Source organism: Chiloscyllium plagiosum, unplaced genomic scaffold (genome assembly GCF_037043375.1).
Source record: "Chiloscyllium plagiosum isolate Xiang-an unplaced genomic scaffold, Cpla_swu_hap1 HiC_scaffold_43, whole genome shotgun sequence".
Classification (NCBI taxonomy): Eukaryota; Metazoa; Chordata; class Chondrichthyes; order Orectolobiformes; family Hemiscylliidae; genus Chiloscyllium; species Chiloscyllium plagiosum.
In genome coordinates this window covers 15,524,744-15,550,507 of record NW_028270181.1, presented here as the reverse complement: position 1 = coordinate 15,550,507, position 25,764 = coordinate 15,524,744, and the positions used below count along the sequence as shown (strand labels likewise).

Below are 25,764 nucleotides of genomic sequence, written 5' to 3'. Positions count from 1 at the left end.
CGCTCAGCTGAATTCTAAGTGACACAACACATATATTACAGAGGTTTCCACCAGTGTCTAAAATTACAGAGCATCTTAAGTTTTACAGTCCAGAAAGGACATTATTTCAAAGCAGTTTATACAAGTAGCCTTCAGAAAATTAATAATTAAATGTTAACAGGCTCTGAAATGTCATCTTTGTTTTAGCAGTGATCATTTTCTATCCATAATGTGTTAGAACAGAAAAGGGCAGGTGCAGAAGATGCTATGAGTATAGGGTGAAGTTGTGTGCCACAGACTGAGAAAAGGTTTGATGGCTAAAGGTAACTATAAAAGGATATAGATAGGTTAACAGATTGAACAAAATCTAAGGAAAGTATAATGTGGGAAAAAGTGAAGCTGTCTATTTTTGTAGGAAAACTTCATAAAAAGAAACATATAATTAAATAATGAAAGATGCAACAAGATCTGGTTGCCCGAATGCAGGAATCACAAAAGGCTATGATTCAAATACAGGAGGTAATTAGAAAAGCTAGTAAAATGTTACCATCAATTGTGAGGAGAAATTAATACAAGTGTAGAGAGGTTATGCTTCAATTATAAATGGCATTGATAAAACAGGATCTGGATTATAGTGCACACTATTGGTCACCTGATTTAAAGAAGGGATATAAACGAATTGTAAGCAGTTCAGAGGAGATTTACCAGACTTATACCTGGAATTAGTGTGTTGTCTTATGAGGAAGGGTTGGACAGTCTAGGCTAATATTCTCTGGAGTTTAGAAGAGTAAGGGACAACTTGATTGAAGCAAGTAACATCCTGAGAAGTCTTGACAGAGCAGATGTGGGGAGGATGTTTCATCTTAAAATAAGTCACTGTTTAAAAATCAGCAGTTCCCCATTTTAAAACAAGATGAAATGATTTGTTTGTGGAGGGTGATAAGGTTTTGGAACACACCGTGAAAAAGTGGAAGCTTGAATATTTTTATGGCAGAGGTGTAGCCAGTCTTGTTAAACAAGGGACGAAAGGTTATCTGAGATAGGCAGGAAGATCAATTTGAGGTGACAATCAGATCAACCATATCATATTGAATGGCAGAGCTGGCTCAAAGGGTTGAAAGGCCTATTCCTGCTCTGTGTTCTTACATTGATAAGTTATGTGAAGATCAAAGCTTAATATAAGCAAAGATGCAATAGCTGGCGGGTTGTAATATTTGCAATTTTATCTTTTCTATACCACCATCTATACCTGTGCTGGATCTGAGTTTCTTTTGTCCTAAATTCCAGAATATGTTGGTACCTATGTCTTTTCTAATGCTTCTTGATACAATTTGGTGTGAACCTGTACCAGGCGAATGTGGTGAGGGATGAGTGGGGTAATGTGAAAATTGGAGCCTTCCCATAAACAATAAGCTTTATTAGAAGCAACAGTGCATGACCGGTTTGAAAAGTAGAGTAATGCCCAGTATAAAAGTCTTTGCTATTATATATCCACATTACTCGATTAGTTCTCTATTACAAGTCTCTGTCAATTAAAACTCCAGGACTTACGGCTATAAGTACATGCAAAAATGTTCAGGACATTGTTACATCAGCACAAGGTGTACGCGATTGTTCCCAATGTGCATTCACAATCTGCTCAGCACTGAATTTATCTGATTGTTTTTGGATTATTCCTTAGTAAAGCCTCCAGCAATCAGGAATTAAAATTTACTTAAAACATAATAAAGCAAATGAATAATAAACATATTTTCAAATATGTTACCTGCTAGCTTATGTCTGTTTGCATTCAAGTAAAAATTTCTCAATTCATAAAATTTATGAGTAACAGTTTAAACCTGTTTGAAATTGGTTCAAATGCACTGATGGCATGTGAAAGTGTCCATCAGGCTCTCATGTCCTCTTTATTGCACTCCAGTCTTGACCCACTTTACCTCATGCTGCTAAACAGTCCAATTCTGCAAAGCCACTACATTCCAAATCTCAAAGCTTGCAAATATTCTCATTTAGTTACAATAATGGAAAGAATGTTAAAAATACCTTTCTGTGTAACTTGTTCAGGCCACTGTGACTATCGCATTCTTCCATGGTCAAATAATTCCTTGTAAACATTTATTTTAATTTTTTTTAAATAAAGAAGCTCCAATCACTTTAATATCACTTCTGTTCCACACAGCTAAACCAAGTCAACATTCCTCCCTTAACTAATGCCATGATTAACCGAAGATTTATTAATTTCTATCTATTTAGGAACTTCCTGTGTGCATAAGCAGCTGCCATACTTGCCTATATGAGAGAATCATAGTAATTCAGTACATGTGGAGATTGCTGAGATCGTTTGAAGAGATAGGATAAGGAGCTTTATAAATGCAAGTCCATTTTTAAACTGATCAAATCTGACCATAATCAGGCCTCTTATCATTGCAAGCTTTAAACTTTCACTGGCACGGCCCTGCACAGTTAATTAAGACAGCCATGGACTCTGCTTCCCCTGATCCAAGAGGAATGCTCAAAGCAGCCATGCACATTGGTGCAAATACAAAGGGGCCAAATGACCCAAAGAAACATGCACTATACCTCCTGATAGACAGATGGTGTATTTGGTTCAGAATATAGTTTTAATTTCCTAATAATTCAATTCGTGTACAGTTGAAAATCTATTTTTACCACCACGTTATTTACAAATACTAATATAAAGATTAGATTAGATTACTTACAGTGTGGAAACAGGCCCTTCGGCCCAACAAGTCCACACCGACTCTCTGAAGAGCTACCCACCCAGACCCATTCCCCTACATTTACCCCTTCACCTAACACTACAGGCAATTTAGCATGGCCAATTCACTGAACCTGCACATTTTTGGACTGCAGGAGGAAACCCAAGCAGAAACAGGGAGAATGTGCAAACTCCACACAGACAGTTTTCTGAGGCGGGAATTGAACCTGGGGTCTCTGGCACTGTAAGCTTCAGCTTTCGGCCCAGAGTTCAACATGAACAGCACTACTTTATAGTTATGATAAAATTCCCAACATGGAATGTGTGTGTAACAAATATAATGGCTGGATGAGCAAATAATTGCCCCCAGCAGAGCAGCCAAACATTATGACTGAATTTTACACTGAAGACAGTCCACTACTTTGACAGTCAAGGGCCAATTTACTAATTCCCAGTGTAGCAATGAAAATAGCACTATTTAAAAAAAAAATAGGGAATCCATTGCAAAAAGAAAAAATCAGAACAGTCCAAAAATACTAATCTGTTAAAAGACAGCTTTATAGATTTCTGGACCACGAGAAAATGTGAGGTGGGGGTCACTTCCAGCAGTACGAGACCATTCAAATTAAATGGGGTTGAAATTGTTCTCGCCAGTAGCAAGAAACAGATGCAAACAAATCAAGATGCCATTTCACATTCCATTCGATTTTCTTTAATATTTCTCCTTGAAGGCCGTTTGTCTGAAAATGATTTCTCTGGTCAGTCTTTGTACCAATGGCATACTTTGTCCTGGCGAATACACAACTAACAGCATAAAAATTTAGTACCAGGTACATTAACATTCATTTTTATGCTAAAAAGGGGTTGAGTTAAGGTAAGGGAGCATACTCTAGTCTATTTTGTAAAAAAAATGATGACTTTAAGGTGGCTCAGTGGTTAGCACTGCTGCCTCACAGCGCCAGAGACCCAGGTTTGATTCCTGCATCGGGTGACTGTCTACGTGGAGTTTGCATGGTCTCCCCGTGTCTGCGTGGGTTTCCTCCAGATGCTCCGGCTTCTTTCCACAGTCCAAAGATGTGGGGATCAGGTGAATTGGCCATGCTAAATTGCCTAAGGTGTTATGTGCATTAATCAAAGGGAAATGGGTCTGGGTGGGTTACTCTTCGGAGGGTCAGTGTGGACTTGTTGGGCCGAAGGGCCTGTTTCCACACTGGAGGGAATCTGATATTTCACTTGTTTTAGAGCGCTGCCGTTGGAAGTAAGCTTGTAATGTAAACAAAGTGATTCTTCTGCCCAGAGATATTCAACCCCATCATCTTAAGGGTTACCCAAGACACTTTTGAAATTTTCTATGAGAATATATCTCTGACTAGGTCATTTTGACATTGTAAATCAGCAAAGAATCTCCCCTAACATCAGGAAAATTCCATTAGCAAACCTGAAGAGCTGGCATAGAAACATAGTAAACAGGTGCAGGAAGAGGCCATTTGGCATTTTCAACCTGCTCCTCCATTCAATATGATCATAGCTGACCATCCAATTCAGGAACCTGTTTCTGCTTTCCCCCCACACTCTTTAGCCCCAAGAACTATATCTAACTCCTTCACGAAAACATTCCATCTTTTGGGTTCAACTGCTTTGTGTGGAAGAAAATTCCACAGTCTCTGGGTGATGAAACTTCTCATCTCCTTTTCGCATAAAACATGAATAATGGAAACATAGTCAAGTGAAAGTCCATCACAGTTCTGTGAAGTTGCTTTGTAATGGAAATGGGGTGAACCGTGTTTGGTTCACATGACAGAATCATTTCCAACGAAAGTAAATTGGCTCTAGAGGTATAATGTGAAGTCTGCTGCTCAAATAATAGACTGGCAGGAGGCTGGAAGACACAGCACACCAGGCAGCATCAGGAGGTGGAGAAGTCAACATTTCGGGTGTAACCCTTCTTCATAGGCCACAGACAGTGCTGTTTGTGAAGTCAACATCACTTCCATTAATGTAATACATTCTTTTAATGTGGTGTCAAGTTCAAATAGCTATCTGATGACACAGTTTGTGGGAGTGAATGAAGTGAGCATATATTCATGTGAGCTAAATTACACTCAACAAATTCTCAAAATATATATCCTAAAAAAAAGCACAAGGCCACAAAGATGTTAAAATAACAACACAAAATGGTTGAAACCCTCTGCTTTAATTGCAGGGTGTCAACATTTTCTGTCATTTTACTCAATTTCTCTCTCTGCAGATCACGGTTGATCTGCTCAAGATTTCCAGCTTTTTCTGCCCTTATCTAAAATAATTTGCAAGACCACCCTTTAGTTTGTGGAGCGCGGCTACTGGAATTGATGCTTTCTTCTGTAAGATACATGATTAAGTGATCTATACAAATAAAAATCCAGATATCCTTGCTATAATACACCCAAACATTGCCAAATGCATGTGTACATTTCATTTGATGGCACAACAAATAAAGGATCTCAGACCTCCAAGTGTTTGAGAGATAAAGAAGGGAAACATAGTATGAGCTCAGTGTTTGTACTGACACTATTTGAAACTGTGCCATGATTAACGTCCAAAGATGTACTGCTTTCCATTGACTTGCCAGCTAATCAACTGCAGATTATTTCTCAATGAAGCTGCAGTAATGACGTCGGAGATACTGATGCTCTGTATGAAAGTCATCGCACAGCAAGGGCAGAGAATGTCCTGACAGTAGGTATTCATGGTGACAGCTGCTGTCAACACAAAGGCTGATCCAAATAGTCTCATAGAAAGATGAAGCAGCACCTACTAAAAATAAAGAGACACTATTGCCTTAGGAGAGCTGATTTTGTATTTCATTTCTTCTTGCTCTCTCTTCCTTAAATGTGCAACTTGCAAGCAGATGGTGCAGTTGAACTTAATTCCACTGATGTCTTCAAGGGGAAATTCATGAGGGAGAAAGGAATGAAAGGATATGCTTCAACACTCAGATAAATTATGATGGAGGAAGGTTCATTTGCAGCATGAATACTGGCACCTTCCAGTTTGGCCAAGTGTTCTGCTGTTGTGTTTTAAAGTATTTTCAAGTCTAGACACCTGCTGGGATCTGATTCCATGTGCAATCAATTAATTGCTGGTGCACTTTGCATTGGATTCATCTTCATATGCAAACTGGCAATGGGTTTTAACACACTAATAAAAAAAGCATCACAGCATCATATCTGCACTTGTTCTCCACATGAACACATTTAAGAAAAAGAATCACTAGGTTATTTGCTCAGGAACAATGAATCTAATTGTACGGATTCAACTCACATCCTGTTTAAGATTGCTGACTCCAGAACGTGTCAGGCATAGAACCTGAAAGATGGTCGGCCTGTATGGCTCACAGTCATGCCAATCTTTCTATGCAATGCTAGGTTCCTAATCTCTGGAATTCCACACTTCTATGTCTTTAACTGAGCTTTTAGTGACCTCCTCTCAGTCTCCTCATGCAGCCTGATGTTGAATATTCTTTGATTCCTCTCCTGCGAAGCACCTCACAATGTTAAAGATACTACATAAATGCAAGCTGTTATTTTACTTTAGGTTTGGCATACAGCATTTGGTAATATGAAATAGTATTACTACATGTTTAGAACAATCAGATATCTTTGCGCATGGCTTAATCAGTTGGGTTTTGGTTAAAGGGACATTGCAGGTTGAATAAGAGGGCACAGCCTTGAAGAGAGTTGTAAATGTAACTTAAACCACAAAATTGTAGATGCTGGAAATCTGAAACAAAAACAGAAATTGTTGGAGAAGCTCAGCACGTCTTGCAGCACCTGTGGGGAAAAAAAGATCTGAACAAGAGTCCCTAACTCGAAATGTTAGCTCTGCTTTTTCTTTCCACAGCTGCTGCCACACCTTCTGAGTTTCTCCAGCAATTTCGGTTTTTGTCACTAATCTTATATGGATTGAGTGGATTGTATGTCACGAGAAGATCACCTTCAAAAGCAATTCGTTGGGTGGGAAGCACTTTAGACCATCCTGAAGAAAGGAAGATGCTTCTATAAATGGTATTTCTTTTATTTTAATTAGTGATATTTATTAAGTGTTTATTTGGGTTGAACCTCTAACAATGAGTCATGTAGTGTTGGCAAAGGATTTAATATTATTATACTGGTTTATGATGTCAGCATGAATTATCACTAGCATAAAAAAATGTAATTCTGGTGAAGTAGTTCTTTCAACAACAATCTAGATGCAGAAACTAGGGTCCCTTACTGCTGGGTGAATGGCATATATGTGCCTTAAAGGTGCATTTTGGGGATCACTGCATGTTCTGAACTTGTTTCTGATTGACCCCCGAGTAATTGTGAGGTTTTGCATTATGGTCGGAAGAATAGAGTTAACTATTAACGAAATGGAGAAAGACATCAGAAAACTGCAGCAGTGAAGGATTTGAGGATACTTGTGTGTGAATCACAAAAAAGCTAATGTACATATTAAACAGTTAAGAGGTAAGGCAACAGAATCCTGGCCCTTATTTCAAAGAGAATGAAGTACAGTCGGTTCTGCTACAATGCAGTAGTTCCGTTCTTGTGCAACCTCGTGTTACAAGGAGATGTGTAATAGCAGCACTATTTAAACCAATGGGGCTGGAAATGCATTATAACCAGTACACACTAATGGTTTGTGCTATCGAAACAGTGTCCCCAATTCGTCAATAGTGTTATAGCGAACTGGCATTAACGGAATGCACCTTAGAGCAGAATGACCTGTACAAAAATAGGGGAGTCTTGCTACGTTCTCCTCGAAGTTTAAAAGAATGAGAAGAAATCTTAATGAAACACATGTAATTGTTAAGAGGTGTGACAGGGTAAATGTGGAGAGTCTAGAACCATAGGGGATAATTTCACAGTAAGAAATCACCCATTTAAGGCGGGGAACAAATTTCTTCTCTTAGATGGCAATGAGTAAGTGGAATTCTTTACATCAGAGACTGTATAGGTTGGTATGAGTATATTCAAGACTGAGAAAGACAGATTTTTAATCAGTAAGGAATCAAGGGTTATGGGAAAGAGGCAGAAAAATAGAATTTAGAATGATCAGACCAGCCATAACCCCATTGAATGGCAGAACAGACTTGATGGGCTGAATAGCCTACTTTTACTCCTATATTGTTTGATCCAATTATTGATAAATATGATCATCAACTAAACTAACACTGTACCTATGTGACAGTAAAGGTTGGCATTATTTCCCTGCAAAGTCCATTGTCTTGAGCATTGTCAGCCGTGAGGAAAAGTGTGGCTTTGGAAAAGTACAACACGTCAGGCAGCATCAGAGGAGCAGGGGAGTTGACGTTCCAGGTATAAGCCCTTCACTCTCCAGCATTTGCAGTCCTCACTTTCCCCTAGCTATGAAGAAAAGGCCTCCAGGAAAATATGCGATTAAATAAGGAAACCACTGTATATGTGAAATAGAGAAGTGCTAATATAAAACAAAAGTAAACCAATCACCTAGTAACTCTTGCAAACCAGTGGAAGCATTTGGAAAAGGAAGACCAAGAAGCAGTGTTCTGATTGGCATAAGAACTCTCCCAGCAGATACTGTGAAGTGATCACTGGATCACTTTTCCAGTTGTCCTTCCATCCATTCGCTTCTCCCTCTACTTGTTCTGTAAGGGTGAGGTTATAAGGCTATTAGAGTTGTAATTAGCACTGCTATATGCCAATCATTCATTTCTGTTTACCTAATGCTAGAGTCTATTTCCTTGTAATAAATAGCAATTCCTTTTAAGTGTAGAAATCTGGTCTCAACTTTGTTAACCTGGTGCAGAGATGACTAGCTACAAGAATCATCTATCCCATTTATGTACATGCCCCATTTGTAAGTGAAACTGTGCCAGGTCCAGAGGCACAGAACTCCTGCATTATGAGGCAAGCTGAATACCAAGACAAACAGGTTGAGAAACCATGGCTGAGTGAATTCCAGCTACTGCACATGCAACTAGATTTTGTCATTGATACTACAGCAATTCACACCTTGTCTTTTTTATTTTTCTATATTTTAAATTGTCGACTGAAATAAGAAAATAACTGGATTGCTGGAGGATGGTTCCATCTTTTGACAGTAAGTAATCTGACATTCATTGTGAATACTATTTGCACAGCTGTTGGTTCCAACAGTGGCTGCATGTGATTACAGATGAGTTGGAGCCAAGGGGTCATGTGTGGATGGAGCTTTAGTCAATACAAGTAGCTGATTGGTCTGTGGACTAGTGACCAGTTTTCAATAACGAAAGCTTTCTGCCTGCCTAGATTATGTGATTGGTTCCCTGGTAGCTGAACAGCTTGTGAACAAGATACGAAGAATCCTTTAGATCTCCATCAGCTCACAAATGTTCTTTTGCTGTTCTTACTTTTAAGTCGGAAGAAAACCAGTTTATGTTTCATCAGCAGTTGCTGTAAGCTGTAACTTTTTATAAGTTAGAGGCATGTTATAAGTAAACCAATCACCTAGTAACTCTTGCAAACCAGTGGAAGCATTTGGAAAAGGAAGACCAAGAAGCAGTGTTCTGATTGGCATAAGAACTCTCCCAGCAGATACTGTGAAGTGATCACTGGATCACTTTTCCAGTTGTCCTTCCATCCATTCGCTTCTCCCTCTACTTGTTCTGTAAGGGTGAGGTTATAAGGCTATTAGAGTTGTAATTAGCACTGCTATATGCCAATCATTCATTTCTGTTTACCTAATGCTAGAGTCTATTTCCTTGTAATAAATAGCAATTCCTTTTAAGTGTAGAAATCTGGTCTCAACTTTGTTAACCTGGTGCAGAGATGACTAGCAAACTGGGGAGCTTTTCATATTTTTCAAAATCTCTAACTTGTCTTAGAAGAAAGTATGAGCATAGTATAGATTTAAGTGATTGAGTTTGAGTAGGAAATGTGATTGACAGAGTAACAGAAACAGCACAGCTTGAAAAACAGGAAACAGTTTCCAAAAAATTATCAGTTCAATGTCAGAAGTTTACTAAAGAACCTTCTAACAACTCCACTATTAAAAATGTGACGCCTTGATAGTATTGCACATTAGATTACACATTACTGAAGCTGCAGCTTTAAGTAGTAGGGTTATTATCCTGCAGATATTACTAAGTTCCTGAAAGCAACTGGAACAAAGGGAAGTAGTCAAATTGCTGGAATTATTCATCAGGTCATGAGCATCAGCATAGACAGAGAAGCAAAGTTAATACTCTAGTTCAAACAGACTTAGAAATTATTTTAATCGTTGTTTAGAAGATGTCATCTCAACAAAAGCTGCAATATGAATCACAGGGGTGTGTTGAGTTGTACTGTCACTATAGTAATAATCCAGAGACCCAAGCAATACTCTGGTCCCAGATTCGAGTACCATGGCAGGATGGTGGAATGTGAATTCAATAAAACTGGAATTAGAAGCCTAATGATGACTATGAAACCATTGTTCATTCTGTGAAGGGCCATCTCATTCACTAATGTCCTTTAGGATAAGAAAACTGACATCCTTACCTGATCTGGCCTGCATATGACTCCAGACCCACAGCAATGAGATTAAATCAAAATTGCTCTCTGCAACTATTTAGCAGTCCACTCAGTGGTATCAATCACCTCAAAAAAGGAATGAAAGCAAATGGACCATTTGCCATTGACTAAGATACTGGAAACTGAGGCAAATTCAGTCCAGTCAACCCTGCAGAAACCTCCCAACCAAAATCCACTGTTAATGCCAAAATTGGGTGAATTTGACAAGCCAAAGCCTAACACAATCATACTCATGAATGATACCTTAAAGAACATGTCCCAAACAAATTCATTGCCACTACTGGGTTATGTTCTATCCCATTGGTAGCACAGACCCAGCAGGCATGGCAGGAGTGTACTATGTAGTTGGAAGGTCATTGCGTCAGGAGTTCTCAACATTGACAGATATCAGTCTTCAGCCAACTCAATTCACTCCAAGTGAAATTAAGAAATAGATGGAGATACTGGAGACGGTAAAGGGTATGGGCACTCACAACACTCCAGCAACAGCACGGATGTTGCTGTATCCCTAGCCATAGTTATAGTGCAGCTGCAACACCTGCATCTATTTGGTCATGTGGAAAATTGTCCTGTTGTCTCCTTTACCCAAAAACAGTACAAATCTAAATTGGCCAATTTCCACCCCATCAGTCTACTCTTGATCATCAGCAAAATGATGGAAAGTGTCATCAACAGTTCTGTCAAGCAGCCCATGCTTAGCACTAACCTGTTCACTGACGCTCAGATTGGCTTCTTCCAGGCCACTTAATGCTTGACCTCACTACAATCTTGAATCAAATCTGGGCAATCTGGATTCCAGAGTTGAGCCTAGAGTGAGTGCCCCAGATATCAGGGCTGCATTAGACTGAGTGTGGCATCATGGAACGCTAGCGAAACTACAGTCAATGAGAACTAAAGGGCAACCTTTCCACTTGCTGGAGTCATAACTAGCACAAAAGATGATGGTTCTGGTTGTTGAAGGTCAGTCATCTCAGCTCAAGGACATCTCTGCAGAAGTTCTTCAGGATCAGTGTCCTAGGCTCAAACATCTTCAGCTGCTTAATGAATGACCTTCCTTCCAATGAGCTCAGAAGTGGGGACTTTTGCTGATTAAAGACCAATGTTCAGCACTATTCATGGCTCTTCAGATACTAAGTAGTCACAAATTATTGGGGAAATATTTTGGAAATCAAGCCCAACTATTTCTGCAGTCATCACAAAAGTTATTATTTTTAAAAGGAAAATGTAAAATCCCCAAACTGATTTTCAGACCCAGGTTGACAGAAAGCATGGATGACATTTCTATAGTTAAAAATAACTATTGCAGGTGATTAGATTCTAGCAATCACAAACAACTAAATTAAAATAAGTAAACTCTACAAATTAAAAGCATAAACCACTTTAAAAACTCCCTTTTACACACTGACAGAGATAAATATTGAAAAAGTTACATTTACAGGGGATAACTGGGAAAACGGATATGGGTCAGTTCTGAGAATGTCACTTTTTTAAAAACAGAATGTCATTTGAAACAATGATCTAATTACGTAAACTCCAAGAAAACACACGATTGCCTGCAAGAAATACCGTAGCAGTAATGAATGAAATGCTTATTTTGCTGAGTTTCTACCTTACCAATGCTTTTGTTTTTTTGATTTTCAGAAAAGAAGGCTCAAAGTGTCCGTGCAAAAGAACCAGGTGTTCAGTACAGAAGGTAGAACGGTATGTCCTAGCAGGAGAATCAAGCTTCAGTTCAAGGGAATATGTAACTTTAGACAAAATGCTTTACTTTGTGAAGCTTCCAAGTTGGGAGAGCTCAGATGAAAAAAAACTGTTGCGTTATCAGAAATAAAACATTTAGGCTATCAGAATAATGAAAGACTCAAACTAACAGACTTAAAGGAAATTTAAAACTATCTTCATAATAAAGAAATGAAACTGTAAGGAATCAATTAAGTAAAACTTTAAAGATTTGAAATAAGAGTGAAATTTCTTTGGAGTTTAGTATCTGTAAAAGTAGAGTGCTGGGGAAACAGCTTGAAGCTTCCTTTTGCCAATTAAATTACAATCTTTCTTACTGTCTTATACAGCCTTGATCTTTTTTTCTTTTATGTCATAAACATATATTATGCTGTTGAAGAACACCTGCAGCCTCATTTCACTGACTAACCAGAGTTTAACTTCAGTGATGGAAAGCTTTTTACATTCAATTATTTGGAACAGAATTAATAGTCACATGGAAAAAGAACTTACAAAGGCGAAACCATACTTGCCTAACCTTCTGGAATTGTTTCTGAGGAGGTCATAGAAAGGCTCCTAAGGGAAGGAGCTTTGACTTTTGGAAGGTGTTTGATAGAGTGTCAAACAACAGACTTGTGAGGAAAGCTATAAACAACAAAATAAAATGAACATTTTAAATATAATATATTTTTCAGACCTAAGGAAGATTTGTCATGGAGCTACCAAGGGCTATTATTGACACTCTTGCTATATGTGTGTGTAGAGGACAATTTTAAAATCTGCAAATTTACAAGAATTGTAACCTGTGAGAAGGCCAGTGTAGAATTCCAAAAGGTCACAGACAACTTGGTGGAGTGGACAAATAGGTGGCAAGTGAGGTTCAATGCAGAGAAATGTGAGGTGATGCATTTTGATAAGAACATTGAGCCAGAGTATATTGGGTACGATTCTATAGGGGCTACAAGACCAGAAGGACCTAGGTGTATATGTACACAGATCAGTGTAAGTGACAAACCAGTTAATGAAGCATACAGTATCCTCGGTTTTATCAGTAGGGGCAGAGAGAACAACATTCAACTTGTTGGTGATATTGAACTTGTACAAGATAACTGCTGAACCTCAGCTACAGTATTGAGTTCTGCTCTTGGTGAAATAACTCCATGAAGGGTGGTAACCCATCACCAAGTTACCCTTTATTTACATGGGGAGAGTCCTTGGCACTGATCCAGCTAGCTCAGAGCCTGCTAGAGTGAATAGAACTTCTGACACTCCTGTCATCCAAGAGTCCTGATTGGGGCTGTTAACCTTATCCAATCAGGGAACTCATATTCCATGAGGCTCAGCTGGCTGACCTCATTCCAATCACTACATCAGGCATCATTTTATCGGATGTATGTGAATGCATTGGAAAATGTGCAGAAGTGATTGACAAGAATGGTTCAAAGGATGATGAACTTCAGTTATGAGGATAGTTTGAAGAATTTGGGACTGTTCTTCATTGAGGGAAGGTGACTTAGTGGAGATCTGACAGAGGTTTTCATAGGCAAGCTGGATAAAATGAACAGACAAAAAATGTTCCTGTTCATATAAAGAATAAGAGTGAAGGGCATAGTATTTAAAGTGATTTTCAAAAGTAACAAATGTGATGCAACATAGAGTATTGGAGTATGGACTGCACAGCCTGAAAGTGTAGTTGAGGCAGGTACAAGGGCATTGAACAATTATTTGGATAGAAATAACATGCAAGGTAGTTGGTGGGGGGGGGGGGGGGGGGGGGGGGGGGGTAGAGATCAGCACTAAGCAATGATGTTTATTTGAAGAGCTAGTCTATCCATGATGGGCCTAATGGCCTCCTTCTCAACCCTAACACTTCTGTGATTCCATGAACCACCACAGCAACTGAGTGCAATAATTAAACATATGATCTATCAAGCCAGATTTCCTTCTTTGTCCTTCTTTACTGCCATCATATGAGACCACAACAGTAAGTAAAGATAGAATCATAGGATTAGGATAGTACAGAACAGAAAAAGCCCACTAAACCTACACTGGTTCTTTCAAAGAAAGGTCCAGTTATATGCACTCTTTGATTCTACCGCATTATCCCAGCAATATTTTCTCCTCCAACTATTTATCCTACATTGTAAATTCTAGCCTCCTGACTTAAAAGGATTTCCCTTAAAATGCTTGCTGTGTTATAAGAACTTTGGAGCAGCTGGATTAACAGACAAAACAAAATTTGTGGTTTTAAAAGTTCTTTGGGCCATGACAATTTCCTAAAGCTTTCATTTATTGAATGAAACGATTCATATTTATATTTATTGCTGAACATCATAAATTCAATATATAATTGCACATATAATTATATGTACACTATTAACTGACATTCCATCAGCCCATTGAGCTCTTCCACCATTTGATCATGGCTGATGTGTTTCTCAACCCTATTCTTCTGCCTTCTCCCCATAACCCTTGATCCCCTTGCTAATCTATCTCCGTCTTAAATTCTCCCAAGTCCTTTTTTACTTCAGGTTTCCAAAGTCACATTCAGGAGTAAATAAAAAATATAATTGGTTGATCTAAAGTTTTTTCCATTACTGTAATTTAATCAGTCAGAACTCTCCAATTGCTCTTGCTCCTTTTTAATGCAGTGCCAGGATGGTACTTGCACACGACTCTCACTAACTCAGTTCTTGTATCTCTTGGGAAATCGCTTTCAGTTAACAATATGGAAATCCTTTACTGTTACAATTAGTTTGGAGAAACAAAACGTTCCATGTTCCATGTTCAGCAATAATTAAAGCTCCAGCAGGAAAGTTAGAAGTGCTTTAGAAGGGTTGAGGAAGTGACTCAACTGCCAAAACATCCTGCGAAATGCACTTGACTGTTAACAATTATGGACACTAATGTCCCTCTGTATTTCTTCAATTGCACCTTCCAAACCTGTGACCATTACCACCTAGAAGAGCAAAGGCAGCAAATGCATGCAAACACAATTACTTGAAATTTCCTCTCCAAGCCACAGACCATTCTGACTTGGAACTATATTGCTGTCCCTTCACCATCATTGGGTCAAAATATTGAAATTCCCTTCCAACAGCACTGTAGGTATACCCCACGTGACATGGACTGCAGCATTCCAATCAGGTATCTCACCATCAACTTCTCAAGAGCAGTTCAGGATGGGCAATACATAATCACATAGCCAACAATGACCACAGCCGTTGAATGAATAAAACTAATGTATAAGTGATTGATACTCAAGCTCAGTGAAGAAGTGTTCTATAAACCTGTTGCATCTTCTTGAGAACTGCAGAGAGCACTGGAAGCCATGTTGACTGAAGGCACCCTTCACCAATGACCTGGATACTGTTCTACTGCGTGACCTATCAGCTGGAAACCCCAGGCAGGATCCAGTGAACTTAAAACTCACTGCTTAAAATAAAGTACAACGGCAGTTTAAACAGCACAAATGTGATACACGTTCTTGAGTTTCTAAAAATGGAAGGGGAGAAAAGCAGCATGGTGATTATTATCTTCATCTTTCGAATTCTCCAGGCAAACTGCTAGACTTGCTTAATTGTTGAATTATATTGAAGGGGTAATGTGGTATATTTTTGGGCTCAATAAGGTCAAAGGTTTTGGAGGTAGGGTAGGAAAGTAAGTTGAGGGAGAAGGTCAGCATGATCGCACTGAATGTCAGAGAAGGCTCACAGGATTTTGTCACACACTGCTAATTCTAACAATAAATGTGTAACTTTTGTTTAAAGCTGTTTCATGAAATTAGCACTAGGTGGTGCCAACACCGCACAGAAGCCACTCTTACCACTCACCTGACTAAAAACTAATACTAAAAACCAGAAACCAAATTAGGAATGCCCCAACATGAACATTTCCACTGTTCCAGTTTTGAAAGAAAAATACACAATTCCCACATTCACAAGTTATAAAAATTCATCACAGCAGCTGCTAGAGAAAACTGTTTTGAACTGATGCTGATTTTGTATACACCATGTTCTTCTCAAAACACTGCAGTGTGTTGTAGAAGGGTACTAGGGTCTGAGAAGAGTCTTAAGCGCACCTACTGCGATGTTGTCATATCAATTTAGTGGGAGAACAGTTGCGGATGCTGAAAGAGCAAAACCTACCATCATAGTCTCCGCAACCATGACAATCATATCAGTGTTGAGACTGTCATATTAGTTGCTAACCTGCGATAAACTAAAACCTGTTTCTGTCTAAAGGAGATGGTTGGAAAGGCACAAAGGGAGTTAGTGATGATTGGTAATGTCACTGGGCTGATGTGATGTAAAGAGTATGAGACCAATATCAATTATTTTAGAATTTGGATGCTCAAGTGATGGCAGGAATTTGGGTATTTTGGTCTGTACGAAGGTTGGGGGGTGGGGGGAAGAAATTTTAACAACTAACTTATCTGGTATTGCAGCAGCCATGACTTTTAAAAGTAGTCTGAAACAGGAAGCTATGGGGGTGAAATTGGGATTTATTTACATTGGGAAAGTTCTGAGTAGACAGTAAATTTTGAGGCAAAAGTCTGGCGCTGGAGAAGCAGAGCAGGTCAACCAGCATCTAAGGAGCAATGGTTCGAGCATAAGACCTTCATCAGGAATGTGGGGGGCTGAGAGGGTGGGATGGGGGGGAGGGGGGGGGAGAGAAGAAGATAACTAGGAAGGTGGTAGATAGATGAAGGTGTGGGAGTGATGGTAATAGGTTGGAGCGGAGGGTGGAGTGGATAGGTGGGAAGGAAGATGGACAGGTAGGACAGTTCAGTTTTTGAGCAACATCAGTTTGTTCTCTGTTTAGAAGGATCAGGATTCTTTGCTTGGGAAAGACCTATAGGTTAGAAAGCTTTTTATTCAATTTATATTTCAATTTGTAGAATTCCTGGTCAAAGATGTAACAGCTTAGGAGATAGTAAGGATTGGAGATGCTGAAAAAGTCAAAGTCGATAAAGTATGCCGCTAAAAAAAAGCACAGCAGGTCAGGCAGCATCTGAGGAGCAGGAGAGTCAATGTTTCAGCTTAACCTTTATCCTATAGAAAGGAGGTGGATCAGAAAAGTTAAGAAATACGTTACCCCAGCATAATGGTTTTACTTAAAAGCTCCAGGCACTTGCTTGTACTGAAACATGCAACCCATTCTGAAAGATGAAAGACTTAACAATCCAGGTTGTTCAATATATCACTGTATGACACTGTAATCTTCTGTTATAAAATCTGTGTCTTATGATCCTACACTCCATCACCACCTGACGGAGCACCACTCCAAAAGCTAGTGCTTCTGAATAAATCTTTTCGACTATAACCTGATGTTGTGTGATTTTTAACTTTGTGAATAGCTTTGTCAATTCTATTTTAACTTTTCTTTTGTCGTAAACTTTTGTTCCACTGTTAAAACAAAATCTTCAGCATTGCATGTTTATGTTTCAGTGAAAGACCATTTTATTAAATAAAGCAAAAACAAAAATAGGATCTATCAAACCTGGTTTCAGTCCTGGGTCTGACTCGTCCAGTAATAATAACAATATAGGAGTCATAATAATATGGGATGATGACACTCATAATCCAGATTCCCAGCTAATGCTCAGAAGACAAAGGTTTGAATTGTATCATGGCAGTTGAAATTTAATAACAATGGAATAAAAAGCTCATAATGATGGCCAAATAGGTACTATTGATAGTCATATAAAAACTAATCTGGTTCAGCAATGTCCATTAGGGAAGGAATAAATGCTGGTCTAACAAGCAAGGCCATGAAAGAATAATTTCTCATTAGACCAGTAAGTTATTTTCTTCTGCCACATCAGAGTAAGTGGTCCCTGTAGATTCCTAGTCGAGAGTGTGTTGCTGGAAAAGCACAGCAGGTCAGGCAGCATCCAAGGAGCAAGAAAATCGATGTTTCGGGCCAGAGCCCTTCATCAGGATTCTTGATGAAGGGCTTCGGCTGAAACATCGATTTTTCTGCTCCTCGGATGGTGCCTGACCTGCTGTGCTTTCCAGCAACACACTCTCAACTCATCTCCAGCATGTGCAGTCCTCACTGTCTCCCTGTAGATTCCTACCCCATGGTGAGCAATAATGCAGACAACCTCACATAAAATGTGGTTAGTGATTAGGATTGGTCATACAACAGACCAAGAATGCTTTACATTCAGACATCCTTATAAAATCCATCATCTCATTAATATTTTTGTTGGTAACAGTAACAAATTTGTTTTGAGCTGCAAACATTGTTCTTTCATTTGATAATTTTAAGGAAAATGACAACTCGATAATGAACTAATTTTGTAATATATGGAAACGTTGTAAGATTCAATTATGTGCCAAGCATGGATAGTCAAATTTTTTGCACATAGTTAGTTGAATGGCATTTTTAGTCTCATTGACTTTCTTATCAGCTAATGCACACATCAGTGCAATAATTCCATGCAGTGCTCAAAACAATGTTGTGAAAGGCACTCTATAAATGCACATTACGTTTTTGTGTATGAATACAGTTTAGATGGCTCATGGACATCTTTAGTTAACTGGTATTCCATTGATACTAACAGTGGGGCTTTCAAAAGCAGAGTAAGGTATAATGATGACTGATCATAAACCCAAACTTTCCACGGTCACACTGAACTTGTAACTGCATCATATTCTTTTGAAAAGAGAACACATAGCCAAAACTAATTGAGATGCACATTCTGAGCAATGTAGTCAGTGACTGGCTGGAAGGCATTTGTAGATTATTCTCAGCCTCGAAGGAGACCATGGAAAGTTAGACCTGACCGGTGTCAAGGATATTTCAAAGAAAAAGGCTTCAAATTGATAAACTCTCAGAACACTGACAGTTATCTCAAGACAGTGAGCCTGATGGGAGAAAAAGAGTGCAGTCTGAGTTACAGAACATGCTGTTTTTTTCCCCTTTCAAGAATCACAAACTTAAACTGAACAAATTTCAAGCCCATCAATTTCCAGTTTTGACTGAAAGGGCAACTTACCTGTTTCCAGGAGATATGTCCCTTATTCAAATATTTTCAAAAGGTTGCATGCCTGAACGTTTCTCCTATCTTCAATAATAAAACCAACCACCTGGGTTTCTAGAGCCTTTAGATTAAAAGCAAGTTACAACCCTGGTCTACGTGTAGTAGTTGGAAAAAGCAAGATCACAACTGAAAAAAATCCTAATCATCCTAATACTGCAGTTAAAAGGAAAAGCAGTCTCTTTTTCTTTGCTGGAAAACAAGTCAAATGATAAGTTGATAGGAATTAGGACAACGGTCAGCATCTCAAAGTCAACTGCACAGCTACAATCAGCAGGAATTAGCAGCAGTGCTAACTACTGAATCAACCAACATAACAACTACAATGTCCAACTGTCTACTTTTGTCAGAACTCAGTAATCGATTTGTATATTTTTGTTACTATTTTTGGATTCAGCTCTCTTTTCTAATCTGTATGTTTGTGTATTGCATTATTATTTATTTTCGCAGTTTGTAATTCATAACAAGTAATTTATAAACTCACTTTATCATAAACTCAGGAAAGCCTGGTTAGACTGGCTCTACGTAGAGCATAAATGCAGTTCTTAAACGAGAAAGGCATCAACAAGGAAAGGGATCTTTGGATTAATCTTGTCATGACCAACCAAAGTATTCCCATTTGGAGCAATGATAAATGAGGGAACATCACACAGGGACTGGTCAGAATACTAATCAGTATACCAGTGTTTAAGGAATAGAGCTGCATCTCAAACATCACCTTTACGTCCTCGCCAGTCATGTTAATTATGAGACCAAGGTATCTTTCTCACTCCATTACAAAGGATCAAATATCACCACCAAATATCAGCTACACATTCCTCACTGATACAGTTCTAAAGATCAAAATTAAAAACATTTTTACTCCTAACAATAAACTCTGCAAGATCTACAAACTACCATGCTCTCACTATATTGCAAAGAATAACACAGAATAGATTTAAACAACAATCCCAATGTTAATGCAAGTCATAGACTTGCATTCTTAGTTATACCAAGGCAATAAGATGGGATATAGTGATACATTGCTTGCTGATTAAAACAACAGACCAACTCAAATTCAAAGGCTGAGAAATTTGGGAAAGGCAGAACAGCATTTGAGGTGCTTGCAGAGAATGTTCTGTGCTTTAATGATCGGGCTCAAGAAACAGAAGTCATAAAATCCCTACAGTGTGGAAACAGGCCATTTGGCTCAACAAGTCCACATTGACCATCCAGAGACCCGCTAAATTTACCCCTGACTAATGCACCTAGCCCTACATATCCCTGAACACTTCACCTGACCTGCACATCTTTGGATTGTGGGAGGAAACTGGAGCACCCAAAGGAAACCCACGCAGACACAAGGAGAATGTGCAAACGCCACACACACAGTCACCTGAGGCAGGAATCAAACCTGGGTCCTTGACGCTATGAGGCAGCAGTGCTAACCACTGAGCCACCAGTCAATCGGGGTTATTTATTCCTAGCTTTATAGGTGGGGGATTGGGAGTTTATTGATTGGGTGCTGGAGTGTGATTCTGGAGAGGGAAGGATAAGGCCAGTGATTTCTTGAATTGGGACCAGGGAGACGTACATCTGCGCTTCCTGATTTGACATTTAAGTACAAATACTTCTAAAATTAACCATGTTGGTTGTGGATGTGCACTTTCTGCATGCAGTCTGTATCATCAGGATAAATCAATCTTGCAGTGATGGCTTACAACAAGCAGCAAGTCCTATCTTTGTGCGGACAAACAGCCTAATGGCTATTACAGACAAGGACATTGCACAATAATTTTCTTTTACCAATATGGCAGGCATTAGACTATCAGACTCAAAATGAACTTGCAGTTCCTGCTCAGTTTCTAAGTTAAATTTAAGCTCAAAATTCATTTAATTCTCCAAAAAAAACAAAGGATTTCTATTTCTGTCACACCTTCCATGCAGCAGTTATAAAATGCAACAACCAATTCTCAGAAACAGCCGTGTGTAGTAATGATCGGATAATCTGTTTATGGTGATGCTGATTGAGGGATAAATACTGGGCAGGACGCTGGGGAGAAATCACCTGCTGTTAACTAAAATAGTGTCATGGGTTCTTTAATCTCCCTTAGATAGGGCAGATGTGGATTCATTAAAAATTTTCATTTGAAAGACAATACCCCTGACAGTGTTTCAATCCCTCAGTAAAGACCAAAGCATCAGCCTCGATTTTTCTGTTACACTTGAAATTTTCATTTTCATTTACATTTATTCATCAATGTGGTTCAACACTGGAGGATAGAATCTTTTCCAATTTCCGGAACCCACTGTCAATATGAAGTACTCTTGGGTCTCAAGCATCAAATCCAGCTCTCTCTATGCTGCACCAAGGAAATGCCTCAGTCCCCACAAAAACAACAGTAACTGTTATAACAAATGTGATATTCTATTTCCTTCCAACCAGCATCTCTACGGAAACTTGGAAATTGCCAAATTACATTAGTTGTGTGGTGAGGACCTGAACTCATTGAGAAGAGCATAGGATTCTCCTGACAAACATGGGAAGATGACTTTCAGCCTGTCTTAAAACTGGGTATGTGCAACCACAGTCCCAGAGCTTTAAAAGGATTGTTTATTGTCCTAGGATTTCATTTAGAGATTCCATTGACCAATTGGATTATGTTGCACTTTGTTATTTGAGTTGCAGTGACTACAGGAGGATACAATGGCGTACCTTAACCAGATTCTTCATTGACTTACCACCAATACAGTAGTACATAAGCTATCCCTCATTGCAAAGAGAAACCTTGTTGAATCCCACTCCTGGTCACAAGGTGATAAACATATTCCATTAATCAGAATGGTTGTGAACTGATAGTGAACAACCTTCCCACAGCTCCAGGGCTGTTAACAGCTTTGCAGCGATAGATCATTAATGATTTCCACACACAAAAGGAAAATTAGGCAGGAAGTAATAAAAAGACAACAAAAATATCTCAAGATTCACGTAAGTTCTACAAGGTCATAAACTCACTGAGTGCCATCTGAAATCTCAAGCTTGTCAAAATTGCTTCTGCAATTTTTGATTTTGAGACTTATAATACATTGTTAATGCACGACAGAATTCAGCCCTTTATAACTAGCAGTAATCACTGTCAGACTGCTTGTTTCTGTACCCACTATGATATTTCACAAGGGAACTAAGCATCCTCTAACTCTCTCTTACTAAAATTTCATTAAAAGACAAGTGTAAAATCATCAGCAAGTCCAGGACCTACAAATCGGGAACAAAGAAACTTAACAGTCCAAAGACATCTTAACAGTCCAAAGACTTCTGAACAGCAGGCCATATTAAGCTTCTTTCATACACACTCACCAGATAGTTGTGCTTACATCTCAACATATCCATTACTGCGGAGACACCCTGATACTTCACTAAAAGATTAGACCGTGTAAAGTTGTAGAAGAACACTATTCAATATGCAACATCTGGCTAAACTGTACAACTTCAAATGGAGTTACAAAGGTCATCTAAGGCTGATTAGTAAACCTGCACTAAACCAGACCACTCTCAGCTCATCATGCTCTTTCATTAAACCTCTAATTATACCATTCTGTAAATACAGAAGAAATTCATTTTAAGTGACCACACTTGTAGTGATTACTTTTGCAAAGGGGTTTGGTTTGAAGTATCAGCTCGTGGTGATGAAAGCTGCATGACTTGGACTTTTTCTGGTTGAACAACTATTCTGTAAGCACAGCTTTTCAGCCATTGCTTGATGCACACAAGGTCAATCTCTGCTTCTCAATTCCTGCACAAACAAATCATACATGTCTAACTTTTGTATACTGCATTAAAGCTCATCCTCACATTCTGGCAGAGGAACACAAATGCCAGCCATTCACCAGTCATTGAAATATTGGGCACAGACACGAGTCATCTACAGGGCAGCCAGAAAAGTTTTTGGGTTCACATCAAAGCTTCAGGTAGGTAAAAATGCAACCCGATTCTGGAGATGTAGACCATCTAACACCTCAGCTAAGATGAAGATGATTATCCGGATACACAGGCTTCTAATTGCTCTCAAGTCAGACTAGGACTTTGAGACAAATTTATGCTCCAAGGATTGTGTCAACACACACTAAATATTTGCGCATATAAAGATAATTCAAGATGCCTAATTATCAACTAATTTTATAACAATTGGTATTTGTGAGTTGACATAAATGAACAAAATGTAACTTACCCAGCCAGCTTCTGCTCAAATATACAGACACAAAGACAGGTGGGACGGTGAAGAAATCTACCACAGAATTCACTTCCAACCAGAACCATAATTTATCATTTGCTGCAATAAACTGAAAGAGAAAAGAGTGAATAATTATTTCAATATTCCCTCCTATGGCAGGTGTATTCAGCTTTACCAGACACTGTCAAAACATCAACATATTCTACAATTCTTAAATTTCTAAGGTTAGGCATTTTAATAATATTTGAATCAATGTAATATGACGAGCAGTGAATTGCTGTGCCGCAGGTGACAAAATGGTGATGTGAAAATTTTTTTCAAGGTCTTAGCTACCTAAATACAGAACCCTGAACTTATCAATGAGGAACTTTGAGAATGAAATTCACAGACAGCTGGACATCTCCAAATGTAGAACCTCATTAATTTTACCTCTATCTTCTCTGACACAGATGTTTCTTTTATTCATTTTTCAATAAGTATTTTGGCCAGAAATCAGCAATGTCCCATCAAATGAAGACCTTGGGGTAACTGTTAACCATTACTGGAAGTTAAACCTGGAGATCACAATCTACTTACAGATCATGGTGACACTAGACAACTGACATGAACTGTGATGGAAATTATTCTTTAGAGGTTACTCTGCTTTATTTTAACTTCCTAAGCACATCAGTTTACAGAAAGGTTGCACTGCAATTTTGCATTTACTGCGTAAGAACTATCAGTTGTGATTCTTCACAAGAACTGAATGAAAATAGGTGTGGACAGTCAGTGAAGCGCCAGCACAGGAGGCCAGTCTGAAAATCTGTTCAGTAATTTCACAAAACAGTTTTCATCTTTGAAACTGTCCTGTGGCAACTATGCCAAAGGGCATCACAGTGAAGCTCAAAAGACCTCATACAGAATCAACATATTCCTTCAAAGGTGCTGTTTACTATATTCAGATTTGCCCACCCAGAACTTCAGTATAGAAAGTACTTGTTTCACTCTGAAAAGAAATGATACATCATTTCATAATAAATACATTTAAAGGCACTACCATTTTATATGATTTGATCTTTCTAATTTAATGAATTGTCCACACAACGCAGTATAAGAGTCCTTACACTCTCTTCTAAAGTACTTTCTATTCCTGAAAATAGTGTTTGATGAATTATTAGACAAGAATATTAAGAATTTATAGGCGATGGAGCCATGGCTGATAGGAATTTGAGTTACAGATCAGCAAAGTCCTATCCGAATGGTGGAACAAACTGAAGAGGCTGAATGGCCTGCACCAACTTCAGTGACCCCTGGTGCATATCTCTGAGTTACAGATAGACTTCACCCATTTTCATGTACAGCTTTATGGGAAGAAAAGAGCTTAATTACTCTTTGATTGAGCAATCCAGACTGGTGGTGAAATGTTTGCCTGCGCTTGTTTCTTATTATTAAATTTAACTCGACTTGATCAACTCTACAAAGGTCATCCTTTGCTAACCCTGCAAATAGCTCCCAAGAAAACCTCGTATTAATCATGATTTGGAGATGCTGGTGTTGGACTGGGGAATACAAAGTTAAAAATCACATAGCACCAGGTTATAGTCCAACAAGTTTAATTGGAAGTTAAACCTATTGGATATAACCTAGTGTGGTGTGATTTTTAACTTCGTATTAATCAGACTTCTCTTGCATTATTTAAGTGCAGCACTGTTCGTCAAGGTAAAGAAAATTTAAACAAGGTGACATTTCAGGACAGCCTGTTAAGCACTCGGGAAGGTTTATACTTTCCTTTCCTTCAGAACTGAGCAGTCTCTTTTTTTAAAAAATGCAGGTTAGACATAATCTCTTTGAACTCATCTTGGCTGTATAAATACATGTTGCTTGTACGAAGGCCAGTGAGGTGTTTAAAGAGGCTGTTTACTGCCACTGTGTGTGTACTCACGCACACCACAGACATCAAGTGTAGCTTGGAAATTTGATGCATGTTTGTTGTTATAACCACAAACATTGCCTCCAAAGCACATAGGCTGCAGGCAAAGTATATGTCCAGTTGACAAGATAAAGGAAGAAAGGAAAAGGTGCTCTTTCTCAGTTATTTCATGCTTGGAAAATATTAATCTTGTAGGCAACCTGGTAGATAGAACTCACTCACACAAAACTGACTGAAGCAGGCCTCTTGACTACATCATCTAACCACTATATTAATTGGAATGAAGCATAACTTTTGATTAAGTTGTGAATTTGAACACAAAACAAAGGGACATCAAAATAATACAGAGCCAATCTGAAAGATTGCAAAGGCTAATAATGCAAAATTTAGATCAGATCAAACTTAGAGTGTTTTCATGTAAAATTTGTAGCAAGATTCATTACTAGCGCAAACAATGTACAAGGTCATCCTTTATTCATGAACTTAAAGTCCAAAAACGTGCAGGTTAGGTGAATTGGCCATGCTAAATTGCCCGTAGTGTGAAGGGTAAATGTAGGGGAATGGGTCTGGGTGAGTTGCTCTTCAGAGGGTCGGTGTGGACTTGTTGGGCCGAAGGGCCTGTTTCCACA

General features: G+C 38.7%; 1 protein-coding gene across 16 annotated transcripts in view; it reads right to left on the bottom strand.

The window, feature by feature from the left end:
- The window catches only part of LOC122541861 (calcium-activated potassium channel subunit alpha-1), an 847,529-nt gene that overhangs the window by 369,002 nt on the left and 452,763 nt on the right, over positions 1-25,764 (bottom strand). For all 16 annotated transcript variants that reach the window (XM_087982321.1, XM_087982311.1, XM_087982314.1 and 13 more), the window contains exon 5: positions 23,224-23,335. In XM_087982321.1, coding sequence (XP_087838447.1) covers positions 23,224-23,335 — 112 coding nt within the window. The remainder of the gene's footprint in view (positions 1-23,223; positions 23,336-25,764) is intronic.